The 19,243-nt window shown below is 48.4% G+C and overlaps 1 protein-coding gene across 1 annotated transcript in view; it reads left to right on the top strand.

Annotated features, from left to right (window-relative positions):
* BDP1 (BDP1 general transcription factor IIIB subunit) overlaps nt 1–19,243 on the top strand; it is a 235,234-nt gene that overhangs the window by 104,674 nt on the left and 111,317 nt on the right. Inside the window, 6 exon segments of the mRNA XM_073584044.1 lie at nt 7,231–7,465; nt 8,393–8,547; nt 9,148–9,274; nt 17,433–17,503; nt 18,567–18,786; nt 19,067–19,182. Coding sequence (XP_073440145.1) covers nt 7,231–7,465; nt 8,393–8,547; nt 9,148–9,274; nt 17,433–17,503; nt 18,567–18,786; nt 19,067–19,182 — 924 coding nt within the window.

The raw sequence follows: 19,243 nt of genomic DNA on the forward strand, positions 1-19,243 counted from the left end.
TTCTGGCGTTTCTTCAGGCAGGGCTGGATGCGGGGCTTGCTCTCAGTTCCTTGAAGGGTCAAGTTTCGGCACTGTCCATTTTATTTCAGAAAACGCTGGCCTCCCGGCCCCAGCTCAAAACCTTCCTCCAGGGTGTGGCTCACACGGTTCCTCCGTACCGAGCTCCCGTGGATCCTTGGGATCTTAATTTGGTTCTTCAGGTTCTGCAGGGTCCTCCTTTTGAACCTCTCAGGGACGTTTCCCTTTCCCTCCTTTCTTGGAAAGTGGCCTTTCTGGTGGCCATTACCTCCATCCGGCGCGTGTCGGAATTAGCGGTACTTTCTTGCCGCTCTCCTTTTTTGGTCCTTCATCAGGACAAGGTAGTTCTGCGGCCTCCGCCCTCTTTTCTTCTGAAGGTGGTATCTTCGTTTCACCTCAATGAGGACATTGTTCTGCCATCCTTCTGCCCGAGCCCAGCTCACCCTCGGGAGCGGTCTTTGGACAAGCTGGACCTAGTCAGGGCATTGAGAGTCTATCTAGTCAGACTCTCTGTTCATCACCCAGCCTCAAAGGCCACTATTGCGCGCTGGATCAGATCGGTAATTTTGGAGGCATACCGGGTCAAGCATCGAGTGGCCCCTCCAGGGATCAGAGCGCACTCTACCCGGGCGGTGGGTGCCTCCTGGGCGGTGCGCCACAGAGCTTCCGCGCTGCAGCTTTGCAATGCTGCAACGTGGTTATCGGTTCACACCTTTGTGAAATTCTACAGGGTCCACACCTACGCTTCGGCGGACGCCAGCCTAGGTAGAAGGATTCTGCAGGCTGCGGTGGCGAGTCCACTGGCCTGATGGAAGTTTGTTTCCCACCCCAGGGACTGCTTTGGGACGTCCCATGGTCTCTGTGTCCCCCAATAAGGCGAACGAGAAAACAGGATTTTTTGGGTTGCTTACCGTAAAATCTGTTTCTCGGAGCCTTCATTGGGGGGACACAGCACCCTCCCATGTTCTACAACTCCTGTTCTTATGTTTGTCGGTTTGTTACAGTTGAGTTGTTTGTTCTGCTTTCAATCTATTCTGTTACTTCTCCTACTGCTTTCTCACTAACTGAGGAACTTCCTGCCGGTCGGTGGGGTGTACACTGCGGAGGAGGAGCTAACCTTTTTTTGTGCATAGTGTCAGCCTCCTAGTGGCAGCAGCATACACCCCATGGTCTCTGTGTCCCCCAATGAAGGCTCCGAGAAACAGATTTTACGGTAAGCAACCCAAAAAATCCTGTTTTTACATCTCTACTATTAGAATCCATCATGGAATTAATTCTTATGGTACGGACATTGTTATAGTGGCGTTTGACAAAAATGTGTCTTTCTCTATCGCTTCATTGGGGTCACAGGAACCATTGTGTATGCTGCTGCCACTCTGCTCCTCTGCTGCAGTATACACCCCACCAACTGGCAATAAGTTTTAGCTTAGTGTCAGTAGAAGGTGTACTCGGGTCTTTCCTTAGACCCATATCTACCTCTGTGTGTGTCGTTTCCTTTCAGATGGATCTTCTCCTACCTCTGGAGGGATACAGTGTGAACAGTCACAACTGTACTCCCACATAGAGACTGAGTATGGCTTGTACTGCCACCCCGTATCTTCATATGTCTAGTCGCCAGGACTCCAACCTCAAACATGGAAGAGTGTTTAGGTGATTCGGATGCGGTCCTGGCCTCCGTCTCCTACTCACTCGCCCACCAGAGCCTGTTGGTTTGAGGAGGCGTGGACGTCCCACAGCACAGGATTTTCGGACGTCCGACCTTTCCTGGATGGGGAGGTACTTCTCTCTCTTTCCCATGTTTCTTCCAGTGGCGACGAGGAGAAGATCCAAGTAAAGAAGATGATATGAAGATCAAAGGGAAGAAGATGAGCAATAACCCTTTTTTATTCAGATAAGCAATAACCCTCTTTTATTTTTAGGGCTTTTGTGTAATGGTCCTTCTAGGATCAATAGGCGGCATTTACCCTATATGTCCCTATGGACTAGGGCATCGGGGCTACCTTTTGCGGGGTTTTTGGGACTTTCGCTGCGCCATGCTCTGGTGGTCACCAGCTTTCATTTAGGTCCCAGCATCTCTCTGGCCTAGTCTCGGTGTTGGCTCCGCCCCCCTTCCTCCCAGCACTTCGGGCAGGCTTTTCTCCCACCCATCGCCTGTTAATTTCGTTTTCCGGCCTGTGGCTAGCCCCCGCCCCCCTCGGCTTCATCACTTAGCTCAGAGCCCGCGCCATCTTTCTCCTCCTGGACCCGGCGTTTGGCTCCGCCCCCTCTTCCGGCTTTGGAGCAGGCTTTTCAGTGTTCGCCACCCATGCAGCGTGCGCTTTTATCCTCCTGGTCCCTGGCATCCCCTTACGGTTGCCTTTTTCCGGCTTGTGGATCCGGTTGATGACCCCTTCCCTGCGGGACCTACATCTTCTCAGCGCAGCAGCGCTACAGCCTGGAACCAGACTACAGGACAACTGCACTTACTGTGAGTAGCTCTACTCTGCAGACTGATACTTTCTTCTGCCTCTCTACCTGTCCTCTAACCTTTCTATGATTCTATGATTAATCCCAAAGGAAAGCATTCTCGTCCTCCTGCCTCCTCCGCTTCTTCTTCTCCTCTTGTCAGACACTTTGTATGCTCTTCATGTAAATGCCATTGTGGGCTTCCTCTCTGTCACAGTCCGTGGCGGATCTCACCAAGGTGTCGCATAGTCTGGTGTCCGTGCTTGACATGTTGCCCCTTCCGTCTTCCACGGTTGCTGGTGGGTCACTGGACTCACCGTCTGGGCCTTCCATTATAGGCCGCAAGAGATCCAGGCAGGCATGTTGTTCTAGGTCTTCTTCCTGATCCTCCTCTCCCGAGTCAGGCAAGGTGGTTTCAAATGCCCTCTCAGAGGATTACTTACTCGGATATGGATTCAGACCAAGCCTCTAACATGAGAGACATGGTCCAGTGCATGATTGTGGCTGTCAACCAAACCTTTAGCATTAAGGATACCTCTACGGAACCCGCAGATCAGGCGGTTTCGTTTAGACAATCAAAACCACCTCTCAATTCCTTTGCTCCGCATAGAGAATTTAAGGAGGTACTTGCCAGGGAAAGGGAGAATCCGACCAGACGCTTTCAATGAGGGAAGCGCCTCAGCATACTATATCCCTTCTCCCCGAGCTTACTGCTAACTGGACAACCTCCCCGATCGTGGACCTGCCAGTTTCCAGACTGTCCACCAACACTGTCCTCCTGCTTACTAATGGAGCAGCCCTCAAGGGTTCCAATGACAGGATCATAGAATTTTTTGCAAAGTCATCATTTGGCCGCTTCTACATTATGCCCGGCCTTAGCGTTCTTGATGCAGCTCGACCGGAGGAATTGGTCGACCTCGCGGACCAGATTTCTCATGCATGGAAGTACGTGGTATCTGCTTCCCTGGATGCCACGTCTTGCGCAGCTCAGGTGTCCAGCAATATTGTGGCTATTTGACCGACTATTTGGCTTAAGGTCTGGCAGGCGGACTTATCGTCAAAGTCCCTTACCAGTCTGCCATTCCAGGGGTCTCTTCTGTTTGGCTCCAGGTTGGACCAAATTAATAAGGAGGCCACTGGGGACACGAGTTTCCTCCTTCCCCAGTCCATACCTCACCGACCTCCTCTGAAGCAGCAGTTTCGTCTCTTTTGCCGTTTCGCTTTCAAGTTTTCTCACCTGCAGAGACTGCAGGCTCGCCAGGATTGGAAAAAGGCTTCCTTTTAACCCACCCATTCCTGGCGTTCTCGTAACGCCCAAGGTAGATCCATGGGGATTCCACCCAACTGATCTTCCTCGGCTTGACTCCTCTCGAGATCCCAGCGTATCTCTCAGCCTGGGTGGTCGTCTCCGGTTTTTCAGAGACATTTGGCTCTCCTCGGTGGAGGATGCTTGGGTCAGGGAGGTTTTTTCCTCCGGATACAAAATAGATTTAGTTTCACGGCCCCGAGATCGATTCTCCGAATCCCATTCTCCATGAGAGGCTTCTCTGGTTCTGGGTTTCTTTGCATCCATTGCCTCCCTTCTCAGTTCAGGTGTCATCGTTCCCGTCCCAGACCGGGAACGTTTCACAGGTTTCTATTCAAACCTGTTTGTGGTGCCGAAAAAGCATGGGGCATTTTGACCCATCCTGGATCTAAAGTTACTGAACAAAGGGGTCCCCGCCTGCGACATTTCAGGATGGTGTCCCTTTGTTCAGTAATTGCTTCCATTGAGGCACAGGAATTCCTGTGTTCCATAGACATCCAAGATGCCTATCTCCATGTCCCATCCCTATTTTCTCAGTGCATGAGAGATTCCTGCATTGTGCGGTACAGCAGGACCATTTTCAATTTGTCTCCCTGCCATTCGGGCTCACAACCGCTCCCAGGGTTTTCACAAAAATCATGGCAGCGTTGATGGCCTTTTTGAGGATCAGAGGCCTAGTGCTCATCCTGTACCTCGACGACAATCCTCATCAAAGCTCTGTCTTTTTCTCAGGCCCAGGAAAGTCTGGCCATCGTTCTCGACATCCTGTCCCGTTTCAGATGGCTAGTCAACAGGGCAAAGTCTTGCCTTGTTCCGACACCGCGCCTCATTTTTCTAGGCATGCTGTTCGACACGTGACAAGAATTATTCTTCGCGAAGAGAAGAGAGCAATCCTCCAGCAGGGAGTTTGCTCTCTACAAGGCCCTCTTCTTCCCTCCTTCTACTCAGCCATGAAGGTCCTGGGAAGGATGGTAGCAGCGTCCAAAGCGATCCCCTTTGTGCAATTCCATTCAAGACCTCTTCAACAAGCCTTTCTTTCGCAGTGGACAGGTCTGTTCTCTAACTTGGTTATCCGATTCTGCTCTCTTCCGAGTCATCTTGACTCTCAATAGGTGGCTGTCATCCCCTCTCATCTTCTAGGGCCGGTCCTTTCTTCCCATTCACTGGCAGGTAGGGACGACGGACGTCAGCCTTCTCGACTGGGGCGCGGTTTTTCGCCATCTGACTTCCAGGGATGTTGGTCGGCAGAGGAATCGTCTCTGCCGATCAACATCCTTGAGATAAGGGGGCCATTCTCCTGTCCCTCTGTCACTGAGAAAGGCTTCTCGGGTCTGCCAGTATGAGTTCAGAAGGACAATGCCACAGCAGTAGCATATTTCAGTCAACAGGGAGGGACTCTGAGCCCCTTGGGGATGGCCGAGGTATCCAGGATTCTCCTCTGGGCAGAGACAAAGGTTCCGGCGATATCCACAGAGCATATCCCCGGCATGGAAACCTGGGTTGCAGGACTTTTTCAGCCTTGAGAGTCTCGCGGCGGGAGAGTTGTCCCTGCATCAGGAAGTCTTCCATCAGATTTGCCTTCGATGGACAACTCCGAACGTGGACCTCATGGTGTCCCGACGGGCAGGAAGGTTCCACGGTTTGTTTCCAGGTTCCGCGATCCTCTCGCGGTGGGCGCTGCCGCTCTGGCTATTCCCTGGTCCCAGTTTGTCCTTCCCTATCTGTTTCCTCCCCTTCCCCTTCTTCCCAGGCTTTCGAAGAAGATCAAGGCGGAAGGGGTGTGCCGGTCATTCTGATCACATCGGATTGGCCCAGAAGGTGTTAGTTCGCAGAGATCGTCAGTCTCCTCTCTGATGCCCCCAGGAGACTCCCAGACGTACCGGATCTTCTGTCCCAAGGTCCGATCTACCACCAGAATTCTCTGTTACACAATTTAACGGCGTGGCTGTTGAAACCGCAGTGCTGAGAGAGTCTGGATTCACACCGTGATCAAGGCTAGGAAGCAATCGTCTTCCAGGGTCTACTATTGGACCTAGAAAGCCTTCTTTGGCTGGTGCAAGTCTAATTACAACCCACCCATGTCCTTTTCTCTCCGTGCCGTTTTCGCGTTTCTCCTTGCTGGACTTGACGCTGGTCTTGCCTTTAGTTCTGTAAAGGACCAGGTGTTGGCAATTTCCATTCTTTTCCAGAAGAATTTATCCTTCCGTTCTCAGGTTAGAACTTTTCTTCAAGGAGTAGCGCATGCGGCTTCCCCGTACCGGACACCTGTGGATCCCTGGGACCTCAATCTAGTTCTAGAGGGCCTGAGGAGTTCTCTTTTTGCACCTCTTCGAGAGGTCTCTCTGCTCTTTCTGTCTTGGAAGGTGGTGTTTCTTGTGGCCATCACCTCTATTAGGCGCATATCGGAATTGGCGGCTCTTTCCTGTCACCCTCCTTTCTTGGTTTTTCGCCAGGACAAGATGGTTTGGCGGCCTCCGACTTCCTTCCTTCCCAAGGTGGTGTCCGCCTTTCACCTAAATGAGGATATTGTCCTCATTCCTTTTGCCCTGCACGACTCATCCTCTGGAGTGTTCACTGAACAGGTTAGACCCTCACCGCCCTGACCAGGTCTATCTGGCTAGGACCGCCCCCTTTAGGAAGAGGGTCACTTTTTTCGTCATTCTAGATGGTGCACAACGAGTCCTGCCGGCCTCCAAGGCTATGATTGCTTGCTGGATCAAAGCTGCAATTTTGGAGGCTTACCGGGTTAAGTTCAGAGTGCTTCCTCCTGGGGTTAAGGCTCACTCTACCCGGGCAGTGGGCGCCTCCTGGGCGGTACACCATAGAGCATCCGCCGTGCAACTTTGCAAAACGGCAACCTGGTCTTCCATTCACACGTTCGCCAAATTTTATTGGATCCATACCTACGCTTTGGCGGAAGCCAGCCTAGGCAGAAGGATCTTGCAGGCGGTAGTGGTGAGTTTTCCGACCTGAACGGAGTTATCTGCTGTTTCCTCCCCAGGGACTGCTTTGGGACGTCCCATGGTTCCTGTGTTTCCCCAATGAAGCGATAGAGAAAACAGGATTTTTGGTTGCTTACAGTAAAATCTGTTTCTCTGAGCCTTCATTGGGGGGCACAGCATCCTCCCATGTTTTTAAGCTTTTTTCTGTGTTGTAATGTTACTGTTTGAGTTGTCTGTTTTGTTTTTCACTTTATCTGGTTGCTTCTCCTACTGCTTTCTCACTAACTGATTAACCTAGTGCCAGTCGGTGGGGTGTATACTGCAGGGGAGGAGCTAACTTTTTTGTGCATAATGGCAGCCTCCTAGTGGCAGCAGCATATATGCATGTTTCCTGTGTCCCCCCCATTGAAGGCTCCGAGAAACAGCTTTTACGGTAAGCAACTAAAAATCCTGTTTTTTTTGTTTTTTTTTGTTTTTTTAATTTTACTTTGCCTAATTTGTTGTTGATTTATTTGGCAGTACGGGTGAGGCTTTGTCTATGGCACATAATGACAATAAAGTGTCATCTGTAAAGCCCACGTTACCGGGGAGAGGGAGATTACCAAGACCTAAACCTAACTTGACAGCTAGGACATCAGCCAGAAAAGAAAAACTTGATGTCCCTGACTCTGCAGACGTCCTCACGGCAGGAACGGAGACGTATGCTGAACACACTGATGTACTGACGTCGAACAAGAAGGAACACTCTGTAAAAGTAAGGAAAGTAAATACTGGAAAATTGGTCAAAACCAAATGTCCGGATCCTAAGATGATCCAGCAACTCGTTGTTCATCGTTATATTCCCTGTAAGAGATTACACTGAAGTCCAGGTAGAGTCCTTCTGACTTAATAGGTCGTATGTACAAGCATTGGCTGCTATGGGTCAAGTCATTTCAAACTAGTTTGAGAGAGGCCTGATGAGACGGTTCTGATGTCTGACAATATGCAGCTGCTGCAGTTTTTATAGTGACTGCTGAATTGGAGTGGGATTTTGTTTAAAAACCTGTTTTGGGGGCTTTCTTTTAAAATCTTGCACCGGTTAATGATAAATTTGTATTTGGCGGTGGAAAAATCAGTTCTGCTCTGTCCTGTACCTTTAGGGTTCATTCACACCACCGGTTTTCCCATCCGAGTACAATCCGACAAAACATCGGATCACACACAGACCAATGTTATTCTATGAGGCTGCGCAAAATCTCAGCAAGTCAGAGTTTGATCTGATATTCATTTCGCATTTGGCCATGCAAGTCAATGAGTGTTTGGAAATTGTCGGACTGCGGTCTGATTTCCTCACTGACACAATGGAGAATTGGATCACAGTAGGCTGATGCTCAGATCAAACTCAGATCATAGTTTGATCAGAGTGTCATTTGCATAATTGACCTGATTTTCTCAGATGAGAGATTCCACGGTCGGTCCTGTGATCCTAGCCTTAGAGACCCACTAGTTGTCTTGTTCAAATGAAACTGATAAATGAGCTTCTAATTAAAAAGTCTGATGATCTGGCCCATCCCTACTGGGCTTATAGACTAGTTTGTCCAAGCGGGAGAACACCTTTAAAATCTGTTAATGTGCCATATCATATAACATAGCACAAGTAAGAAAAACTTCAGAACTGATTTTTTTTTTTTTTTTTCATTAGGTTGAAAGTGGAGAAGTTGGTGTTTCATCAGTCGATGAACACAGACAGAACCATTCTTCCAGTGGTCAGGAAGATGTGGGTTCAGAGTCTGAGGCGGTGCCACAGGCAGAGAAGGCAAACCCTGTACAGCAGGACTCCGATAAGGGAGATTCTAGGTAAGGATTTGTGGAATATCGACATTTAAAGCGTTTCATTAAAGGGGATATCCGTAAGGGACTTTAAAAAAAAAAAAAGAAGAAATTGTGCCTAAGCACTAACAGTCAGGTGGTTGCTACCCATCTGCCTGATGTGCCTGGTGCCGTTCTCTAACGGCAGAGAGCGGTCACAGATTTTCTCTGACGTCAAGTCAGCAGAGCGGTAGTTTCTTTCCTGTTGACAAGGCAGGACTAACGATGTCATGTTGATTGACAGCTGGCACTCCGCTGGCTAACTGAGGAAGCCAGCCTTCAGTCAGCATGACACCAGTAGCCATACCCTGTCAACATGAAGAGAAACCACTGCTCTCGACAGGAAGCAGCGGAATCTCTGGCAGGAGCAGTCAATGACCGGGTACATCATGCAGGTAGTTGCCTCTATTACCAACTACATGACTTTTTTTTTTTTTAAAGTCTTGGATATCTCCTTTAAACCGAATGCCAGTAGATTTTACAATTGAGCCACAAGCTGGCCTACTGTTTGCATTGAGTGCAGTTTATTGCTGGAGGAGTAAAATGTAAATGACAAGAAAAGCTTATATGAGATCTTGTTTCCCACAGTAAAGAGAAACCTGCCCTGCCTGTTAGAGGACGTCTAAGACCAAAACCTAACCTGACCAAGACTGAAGTGCGGAAGAAGTCTTCAGATACCGAGAAAGGAAGTGAACATTCACCAATCTCTGAACGGGTATGACTGTGTATTGCTATCAAATGGAGAATGACGAATGCCTCACAAGTGCCACCTATTGGAGGTCGCCAACATTAATGCGTTCTATAGTTCTTGTTTGTGGTTTTTTTTTTTTATTGTGACTAGATCACATCCCCATTTTAGTTTTCAAAAGACATCATAGATGTCTGTCCAAGTTTGGTCGTATCTTTGGCCCAAACTTGCCTATTGAAGTGAATGATTCTTTTCACTGACTAATGCCAGGAGTAGCTTGGGGAAAGCTTGTTTTCCCGTCTCCCATGACGGCACACATGAGAGAGGGGATCCGCCCAGTCAGGACAGGAACCCTACTGAAGATAAAAGGGCGGTACCTCTCCCTCGCTTCAGTTGGGTTTCCTGTCCTGACAGGGACCCGTGTGCTGAAGACAGCAGTCACACGTACCTGCCCCTCTCCCGTGCCGGCGTTGAAGATGAGGCTGGTTTTCCTGAGCGCTGCGCGTCGGGAGGGGGAAGCGCCGTCCGCGGGTCCCCAGGGGGCTCAGCGTCCGAGCGGGCGCAGAAGCAGCACGGCTGGGGTCCTGGGGCTCTTCCGTGGCTGCCGCGCCACCCTCTCCCCCTCTGCCAGGCCCAGAAGCGGCGCAGGAGCGTCAGGAGGCGGGCGCTTCCGGGTCGCGCCCCTCTGATGTCACGCGCAGGGCACGCTGGGAAGGGGCGTGCCCGCGTGACGTTGGGAGGCGGTGCCGACGATCCAAGATGGCGGCGCCCATAGAGAACAACGCCGACGGGCGAAAGGAGATCCTGGCGGCATGGCAGGGGGGGGAGGGGCTGTGGGGTAACCGGAGGAGGCGGAGAGTGCAGTGGATCCCCCTTACATAAGGGGGATGACCACAGAAGACGCACTCATGCCCAAGGCTCCAGGATGGAAGTGGGGCAAGACGAGCAGCAGCAGCGTAAGCAGCAGCGACAACAGCGTCAGCAGCAGCAAGAGCTCTCGCCAGATGCCAGGCCAAGCCGCCAGCATACCAGGAGCAGTCGCTCGAGTGGTGGGAGCGGCAGTCGTAAACGCGACCGGCGTGACTCTGAGACGTCCAGGAGGAACGTCACGAGTGCATCTGAGGAGCCTCCGAGATCGGTACCCCTGATTGACAGCGGTGGTGAGTGATCTTCGTGAATGTCACCCTTATAGTAACGGGGTTCCCTTTTCTCTGACTGATCACTAGGGGTCGAGGAAGGCCAGCAGCAAAACCAAAAATAGAGAATGCGCCCTATGTAAAAACCCGCTGGCAGATCAGTGGCAGAAAGACCTCTGCGCTGACTGTATAAACAAAACTATACAGGAGGAGACCCCTGATTTGGTGGCTAGCCTGAAAGAGTTAATACAACAGGAGGTGAAAGGCTCCCTAAAGGCAGCCCTTAAAAAGAAAGAGAAAAGAAACTGTAGAGGGAGCTCCGATTCGGAGGCCTCGCCAAGGCAGAATGGGCGGGATAGACCCTTGTCCCCCTCCACCTCCTCTTCCTCTACCCAGTCCTCAGAATCCTCCTCGGACAGCGATATAGGCGGCCGTCCATGTTTTCCAGCGGAGAACGTAGAAAAGCTGGTCAAAGCAATTGGGGCTACAATGGGCCTTAAAGAGGAAAAAGCTCCCAAATCATTAGAGGATGTAATGTTTGGAGGACTGGAGGAAAAACGAAAACGTACCTTCCCTGTAAATGATAAAATAAAAGCACTAATTGACAGGGAATGGAAAAAACCGGAGAGGTCGGGGGCTTACCTTCCACATCAAAAAGGAGGTACCCTTTTGAGCAGAAGGATTCAGAAACCTGGGAGAAAGTCCCTAAAATTGATGGGGCCGTAGCCACATCCTCAAAAAAGGTATCCCTACCATTAGAGGATTCCGGCGTGTTGAAAGAGCCGCTTGATAAAAAAGCAGACGGTTTCCTAAAACACATCTGGGAAGCTTCAGCAGGTGGATTGAAGCCAGCGATAGCTGGTACCTGTACCGCTCGTGCCCTCATGGTCTGGCTGCAACAAATAGAGGACCAGATCAAGGATAGAGTTCCTAGGGACGAAATTTTGTCTAATTTGACACTGGTGCACGGAGCAGCGGCTTTCCTAGCGGATTCCTCTGCAGACTCTGCAAGGTTGACAGCTAGAGCAGCAAGTCTGTCAAATGCGGCAAGACGAGCCCTGTGGCTTAAAGGGTGTCCCGGAGATTTACCATCGAAGCATAGGTTATGTTCCATTCCATGCGATGGCCCACTCCTCTTCGGGAAAAAACTAGAAGAGATTTTGGAACATGCGGGGGATAGGAAGAAGAGCTTTCCCCGATTTCCGGGAGAACCCAAAAAGCAGCGCTTTCGGAGGAGGAGATTTAACAGGGGTCGTCCCCCGGGAGATAGAAAAAGCTGGGACTTTATAGAAAGAAGAGCATTCGGCTATATGTTTAAAGGGCCCTCCACTTCCTCCAAAAAATCTCCCCAATGACGTTGGGGGAAGGCTTTCTCTCTTCCTTTCCGCCTGGGCAAATATCTCCCCCAGTACATGGGTCCTAAATATAATCAAGGACGGCTTAAAAATAAAATTCATCCGTCCGCCCAGGCATACCTTCATAATAACACCCAGAAGGAAAGCCCAAGAGCAACAACTGGCCCTGGAGACGAAAGTCTTGCGACTAGTGGAAAAACAAGTCCTACAGGAAGTCCCAGTGCAAGAACAAGGAAGGGAGTTCTACTCCCCCCTCTTCTTAATACCATTGTCAACCTGAGGAGACTCAATCAGTGGATAGACAATTGCTCCTTCAAAATGGAGTCAATCAATACGGCCACAAAGATTCTGTTCCAGCATTGCCTCATGGCAGTGATAGACTTAAAAGATGCCTACTATCATATCCCAATTCATCGGGAATATCAAAAATATTTGAGAGTAGCGCTCCATGTCCAGGGGCAGGTGAAACACTACCAATACGCAGCCCTTCCGTTTGGCCTGTCTACAGCCCCCAGAGTATTCACCAAAGTGATGGCCGAAGTAATGTCTTTTCTGCGTTCCAGGGACATAGTGATCGTTCCATACCTAGACGACTTTCTGGTAATAGGGAGGTCGGATTCCCACTGCACACATCAAGTGAAGGAAGTGATAGGAATTCTAGTAGGACTAGGATGGATAGTAAACATCCCCAAATCAAGGATAACCCCAGCAAAAGAGCAATCCTTCCTAGGGTTGATATTGGACTCCGAGCAACAACGCTGCCTCCTACCAGAGAGCAAAGTGACCAAGATAAGAGGCCTAGCTCGCACAGCAATACAAAGACCAAATATGACACTGAGGAACGCAATGTCCCTTTTAGGCTCACTGACATCATGCATACCCGCAGTAGCATGGGCGCAGTACCACGTAAGGCAACTACAGTGGGAAATTTTGTCAGCACAGAAATAATTAAAAGGGCATTTAGAAGGCAAACTATGTCTCTCAGTGGCTGTAAGAGATTCCCTGCTCTGGTGGACGGTAGAAAAGAATCTAACAGCCGGTGTCCCGTGGCAAAAACCAGTCGAGGACATCATTACAACAGATGCGAGTGCCACAGGATGGGGAGCACACCTGAGATCCCACTCAATACAGGGGACCTGGTCCTCGCTAGAAAGGGATCACGGTTCAAATGTAAAAGAACTATGGGCAGTGGAAAAAGCCGTGAAACATTTCCTTCCCTTACTTCGGGGCCGCCACACCCTGGTCATGATGGACAATCAAGCAGTAGTAGCCTACATCAATCACCAGGGGGGAACGAGATCTCTGGGCCTTATGCAAATATCAGATCTACTCTTCCAGCTAGCAGAACAACATCTGTTATCCATCACAGCACTGCACATAAAGGGGGCAGAATATATACGGGCAGACTTCCTGAGTCGCAGGCACCTAAAACAAGGGGAATGGTCCCTAAACCCCCAAGTCTTCCAACAAATAGTTCAGGCCTGGGGAAAACCAGAAATAGACCTGTTCGCTACCGCACAGAACCGGAAGGTCAGGAAGTTCTGCTCACTAAACCCAAGGGAAAACCCCTTCGCAGTAGATGCCCTACAAATACCCTTGAAGTTCATCCTGGCCTATGCATTTCCCCCGATAACAATGATCCCAGTAGTGGTCAGGAAAATCAGGGAGGATCGAGCGAGAATAATTCTTATAGCTCCATTCTGGCCGAGAAGGCCTTGGTTCTCCCTTCTGAGGCTCATGTCAGTGACAGATCCATGGATACTACCGGAGATTCCAGACCTGCTTTCCCAGGGACCAGTGGTCCACTCTCAGGTGAAGGGCTTCCATCTAGCAGCCTGGAATTTGAGAGGGCGCTACTGAGTCGCCAGGGATTCTCTCCAGGGTTAGTCTCCACCCGGTTGAAAAGTAGGAAACCTATAACATCCCAAATCTATGGTAGAACGTGGAAAAAGTTCCTAGACTTCCTGGGGGAACCCCTGGGGGATGTAGCGCCAGTGGGACCTATCCTAGAGTTCTTACAGTCTGGGCTACAACTGGGGTTAGCCACTAATACACTCAAAGTTCAAGTCTCAGCTTTGGGGGCCCTATATAACTGCAACTTAGCAGCCAATAGGTGGGTGTCCCGATTCATAAAGTCCTGTGGCAGGTCAAGGTCGGTCATTATCCCAAAGATACCACCCTGGGACCTCAACCTAGTCTTAGAGGCCTTAACCAAAGACCCCTTTGAACCGCTACTAGAGCTGTCACCAAAGCTACTTACAGTTAAAACTGTCTTACTGGTAGCCTTAACATCAGCCCGAAGAGTCAGCGACCTTCAAGCTCTGTCTATATGTTCTCCATATACACAGATATTGGAGGACCGAGTGGTTCTAAGACCAGACCCGGCCTATCTCCCCAAGGTAGTCCAAAAGTTTCACAGGACTCAGGAGATCTCCTTGCCATCGTTCTGTAACAATCCTAGAAACCCTGGGGAGCAAAAGTTCCATACATTAGATGTAAGAAGAGCCATATTACAATATATGTCAGTAACTAGTCAGTGGAGGAAAGATCAGTCCCTTTTTGTAGCCTTTCAGGATAGTAGAAAAGGGCACGGGGTAGCTAAGAGTACCATTGCCAGATGGATCAGGGAGGCCATTATGTTATCCTACTCCGCAAGTGGCGCTCCGGTTCCAGAAGGCATCAAGGCTCAGTCCACCAGAGCCGTGGCTACCTCCTGGGCAGAGAAGGCTGAGGTATCAATTGAACAAATTTGTAAAGCCGCTACTTGGTCCTCACCTTCGACCTTTTTTAAGCACTACCGACTTGATCTGTCTTCCTCTACTGAACTAACCTTTGGTAGAAGGGTGCTGCAAGCGGTGGTCCCTCCCTAAGGTGTCTTATTCTACAAAAGTCTCTCGTGTGCCATCATGGGAGACGGGAAAACACCAAGGTTACTTACCGGTAGCCGGTTTTTCCGGAGCCCATGACGGCACCTGTATATTCCCCCCCCTTTTCACTCCTTTGGTGTGCACTATAGTTTGGGTGTTTTTTTTTAGTTAGATATAATGTGGTGATAGTTTTACCATGTGTACTAACCCGGGGGTCTCTCATGCTCTGTAAACCAACTGAAGCGAGGGAGAGGTACCGCCCTTTTATCTTCAGTAGGGTTCCTGTCCTGACTGGGCGGATCCCTTCTCTCATGTGTGCCATCATGGGCTCCGGAAAAACCGGCTACCGGTAAGTAACCTTGGTGTTTTCCTCCCATAGGAACAGGCTGTGACACAGATAAAAATCTGAACCAGAGCAGTGGTGAATATCACAAATCGTTCAGTGCATTGCTACCACATAGCAGAGACGCTAACGGCGATGCGGCTTCTTATGTCAGTGGCAATGATCTCTATTGTTACAAATTAATTGTAAATTGCTTATCATTACTGACTCTGCCATTTACAATAAATGTAATAATAATGCTGAAAGCAGCTGCAGCTTGTATAAAGCACCCGCAGTAACCGTATGCTGACCTAAGCCTAGGACCCCAGCCTAAGGAGCTGAGCATGGAGTCTTATTCATTGATCAATGAAAAAAAAAGTGCAAATGAGCCCCTCTTCTGCAAGGAAAGGAAACTCGCTGGAAAGATTTGTCAGCCCACCTCTTACCCCTTTTAGTGTAAAACGATTCCCTTTTATATGTGACTAGATGGTGTCCCGATTCTAACGCATCGGGTATTCTAGAATATGTATGTAGTTTATTTATGAAGATTCCACGCCAATATCGCTGTTTGCGGCAAATCCGTGCAGCAGGAGATGACCTGCGGCAACCGTCTGGAGATCAGCGGTTAGCGCCGCAGATCTCCCAACGGTGGCGTGTGTTGTTCGAATTCCGCGCAATTTCGTGGCCAGACTGCACCTGTCGCTGATTGGTCGCGCCCGGCCTGGCGCGACCAATCAGTGACGCGGGATTTCCGTTATAAACAGACAGAATTAGACAATTATATAGTAGATTACAGCACCACTCTGGGGTATATTTTTATTTTACCACTGGAGTGGTATCATTAATGTATTGCTGCCATATACACGGCTGAAGTTGCATACTCTTATGTAAAAAATTGCAGATGTCTTATCGCTATTAAATATACCATATATACTCGTGTGTAAGACGAGATTTTCAGCCCATTTTTTTGGGCTGAAAGTCCCCCTCTCGGCTTGTACACGAGTCATATACCTGGGGTCTGCGGCAGGGGAGAGGGAGCGGGGGTGTAAGAGATCACACTTACCCCTCCTGGCGTGGTCTCTGCAGCCCCCCCCCCCACTTCTCCACGGTCTCCCTTCCTGGCCTCGGCGGTCACGTGGTACCGTTCATTAAACTCATGAATATGCGCATATTCATGAGTGTAATGAGCGGTATCACGTGACCGCTGAAGGCAGGAAGGGAGACAGTGAAGAAGCGGGGCTGCAGAGACCACACCAGGAGGGGGTAAGTATAGCGATATTATAGCGATATTCACCTGTCCGGAGTCCATTGCTGCTCACCGCTGTCTTGCGTCCTGTGTTAGTGACATTTAGGCAGCAGAGGGCGCTGCGCCCTCTGCTGGCTCAACAGTCACTGACACAGTAAGGGCAGACAGTGGTGAGCAGCGATGGAACCCTGAGAAGGAGGTGAGTTTTTTTTTTTTTTGCTGCAGCATATGGGGGCATAATATATGGAGCATCTTATGGGGGCAGCGTATGGGGGCATATTCTATGGGGCAGCATATGGGGGCATATTCTATGGGGCATATATGGAACATCTTATGGGGCATCACATGGGGGTTTATTCTATGGAGCAGCATATGGGGGCATATTCTATGGAGCAGCATATGGGGGCATATTCTATGGAGCAGCATATGGGGGCATAATCTGTGAAGCATCTTATGGGGGCATAATCTGGAGCATTTTATGGGGCATATTCTATGGAGCATCATAAGGGGCATGATCTATGGAGCATCCTATTGGGGCATAATCTGGAGCATTTTATGGGGGAATAATCTATGGAGCTTCTTATGGGGCATAATCTATGGAGCATCTTATGGGGGCATAATCTATGGAGCATCTTATGGGGGCATTATTAACCTTTGTGCAGCATTATATGGGGTGTATTTTGTGTGGAGCATCTTATGGGGCCATCATGAACTGTATGGACATTATATGGGGCTCCTGATTCAATATGGATATTCAAAAACATTTAACCTACTGATGTCTCAATTAATTTTACTTTTATTGGTATCTATTTTTATTTTTTAAATTTACCAGTAGCTGCTGCATTTTCCATCCTAGGCTTATAAGCGAGTCAATAAGCTTTCCCAGGTTTTTTGTGGCAAAATTAGGGGGGTCCGCTTATACACGAGTATATACGGAAATTGATATTTTTTCTTGTTCATTCATCACTAAATCAAATTCTCCTCATTGTTATGAAGCATTTTAGTTTTTGGTCCTCTGTAAGGCTAACTATGGTAAGATGCCGTGGCATTATCTAACTACCTTGCCTGCAGTTTTCAGTGTCTCTATTATTCAGGATGACCTGGATCGTTACGGGTTGAATTTTCTCAATCACTTATTTCTTTTTCGCTCACTATTTCTACGTGTATAAACATGAAATATCAATGTCACGTTTAGTATAGCTCTGCATATGTTTCCTCTACAAAGGATGTATGTGTCTTACGACCTATACTTTTCTCAGGTTTCACCTGTTGGTATCAAGTCACCATCACATACACCGGACGGCGATCAAGAAAGTAAAGTTAAGGAAAGGTACCAATGAATCACATGTATTTGACTTAAACACTGTATATTAAACACAATGAATGGCCCCTAAACTTGGTATAAATGGAAAAAGATGTAGTCTGGTATACTGCACATTTCTTTCTAGTCATTTTCATTCTTTTTGATCCGTTGAGACCCTGACTGACGGTAAATTAATTTACATCCTTAAATAGTTTTGTTCTGGGAGCTTGATCGCTAATACAAGGGTTTCCAGGACTTACCATTAAGGCCACCATACGGGCTAAACGAGTGTTAGCATAATCTATCGATATTAATAGGTTTGGACGACAGTATGAGGGTCCCTGATCCATCTGTTAAAGGAGATTAAGTATCCAGAATGTCCTACTTCAGACTGATGATCCTTTTATTTAGACAGGGGTCGGCAGAGCGAGCACTCTTATGTATATGAGAGTCAGTCGAGATCAGACAGCTGTCTAAAGTATAATGGGGGGCTTTAGCTTAGGTCATCCATATCAGATCAATTGGGTACAACTCCCCAATTCTCAATCATCTGTTAGAGGGCCATGGTGCTGAGCTAAGCGCTTCATTTTTCATTTAATATGAATGTATAACACTGCTTTACTCAGCCATAAAGTGGCCAAGACTGATTACAAGGATTTTTTAGCGTTGGACCCCACTAGTCTAATAGCCAATCCTAGGTATAGGCCATTGTTATTATAATCCTGGAAAAGTCCTTCTGATTCCTCACCTTTTCTCCTCTTCTTCACAGACATACTTAGTAGTAAGATTCAAACATTGTTTAGTTGCTTTTTCTCTATTGCTTCATTGGGGGACACAGGAGACCAAGGGTGTATGCTGCTGACACCAGTCAAAAAAAGGATAGCACCTCCTCAGCAGGGTGCACCCCCCAACTGGCATAAAGCTTAGTGAGAAAGCAGTAGGAAAAGCAACAAGAATCAACTTGAACAAGCCCAACATAGACACTACACTGGCGGGTGCTGTGTCCCCCAATGAAGGCTCCGAGAAACAGTGACTGCCCAAAATCTTTTTTTCATTAATTACATTTAAATGAAAGTATTTCTGTTCTTAGGGTGGAATCGTCATCTGCCTCTCAAGATGAATGTGGGAAATCGTCCATAAAACCTGCACTTTTAGCACGAGGACGTTTCCAGAGACTAAAACCCAATCTGATAAAGGCAACTTCTAGGAAAGGACAATCAGAGGACAAGGAGGTCTCTTCTGTACAGAGTACTGAACATGCTGATGGAGACACTGATGGAGACCTTCTTGGTGATGGCCATTGTGGAAAAGTAAGTGGCAGCAGTTCTCATATATGCTTACTTTCAGATGTCTTCTTTTCGTCAGTAATGGATTTTACCTGGACAGTTTACATACCAGATGAATAATTCTAAGCTGCAGGACATGACTGCAGTTACCTGCACAGACAGCATCCATGTGCTGCAGTCGCTATTCATGCATATGCTGAAATTCCCTTGACATAAAAGAATACAGCAAAGCTTCACTGTGTGTTATCAATCTGCTTTCACATTATAAACAGGTTTACATCATAATCTGTGTTTCATTTTATAGGAAGAAAATGATATGAAGATTCCTGAGTCTGGATCTTCTCAAGATTCTTGGAAGTCTGAAATCCACTCTCATTCTCCATCCTTGACACAAGACAGCGCTGTGAGCCAGGATCCCCTGTAAGTGCTTGGCTATTACTGCTGATTTTTTTTGTGGTAGATTTTTTTTTTTTTTTTTTTA

This window comes from Dendrobates tinctorius, unplaced genomic scaffold (genome assembly GCF_039654945.1).
Source record: "Dendrobates tinctorius isolate UK_male_01 unplaced genomic scaffold, ASM3965494v1 ptg000083l, whole genome shotgun sequence".
Lineage (NCBI taxonomy): Eukaryota > Metazoa > Chordata > Amphibia > Anura > Dendrobatidae > Dendrobates > Dendrobates tinctorius.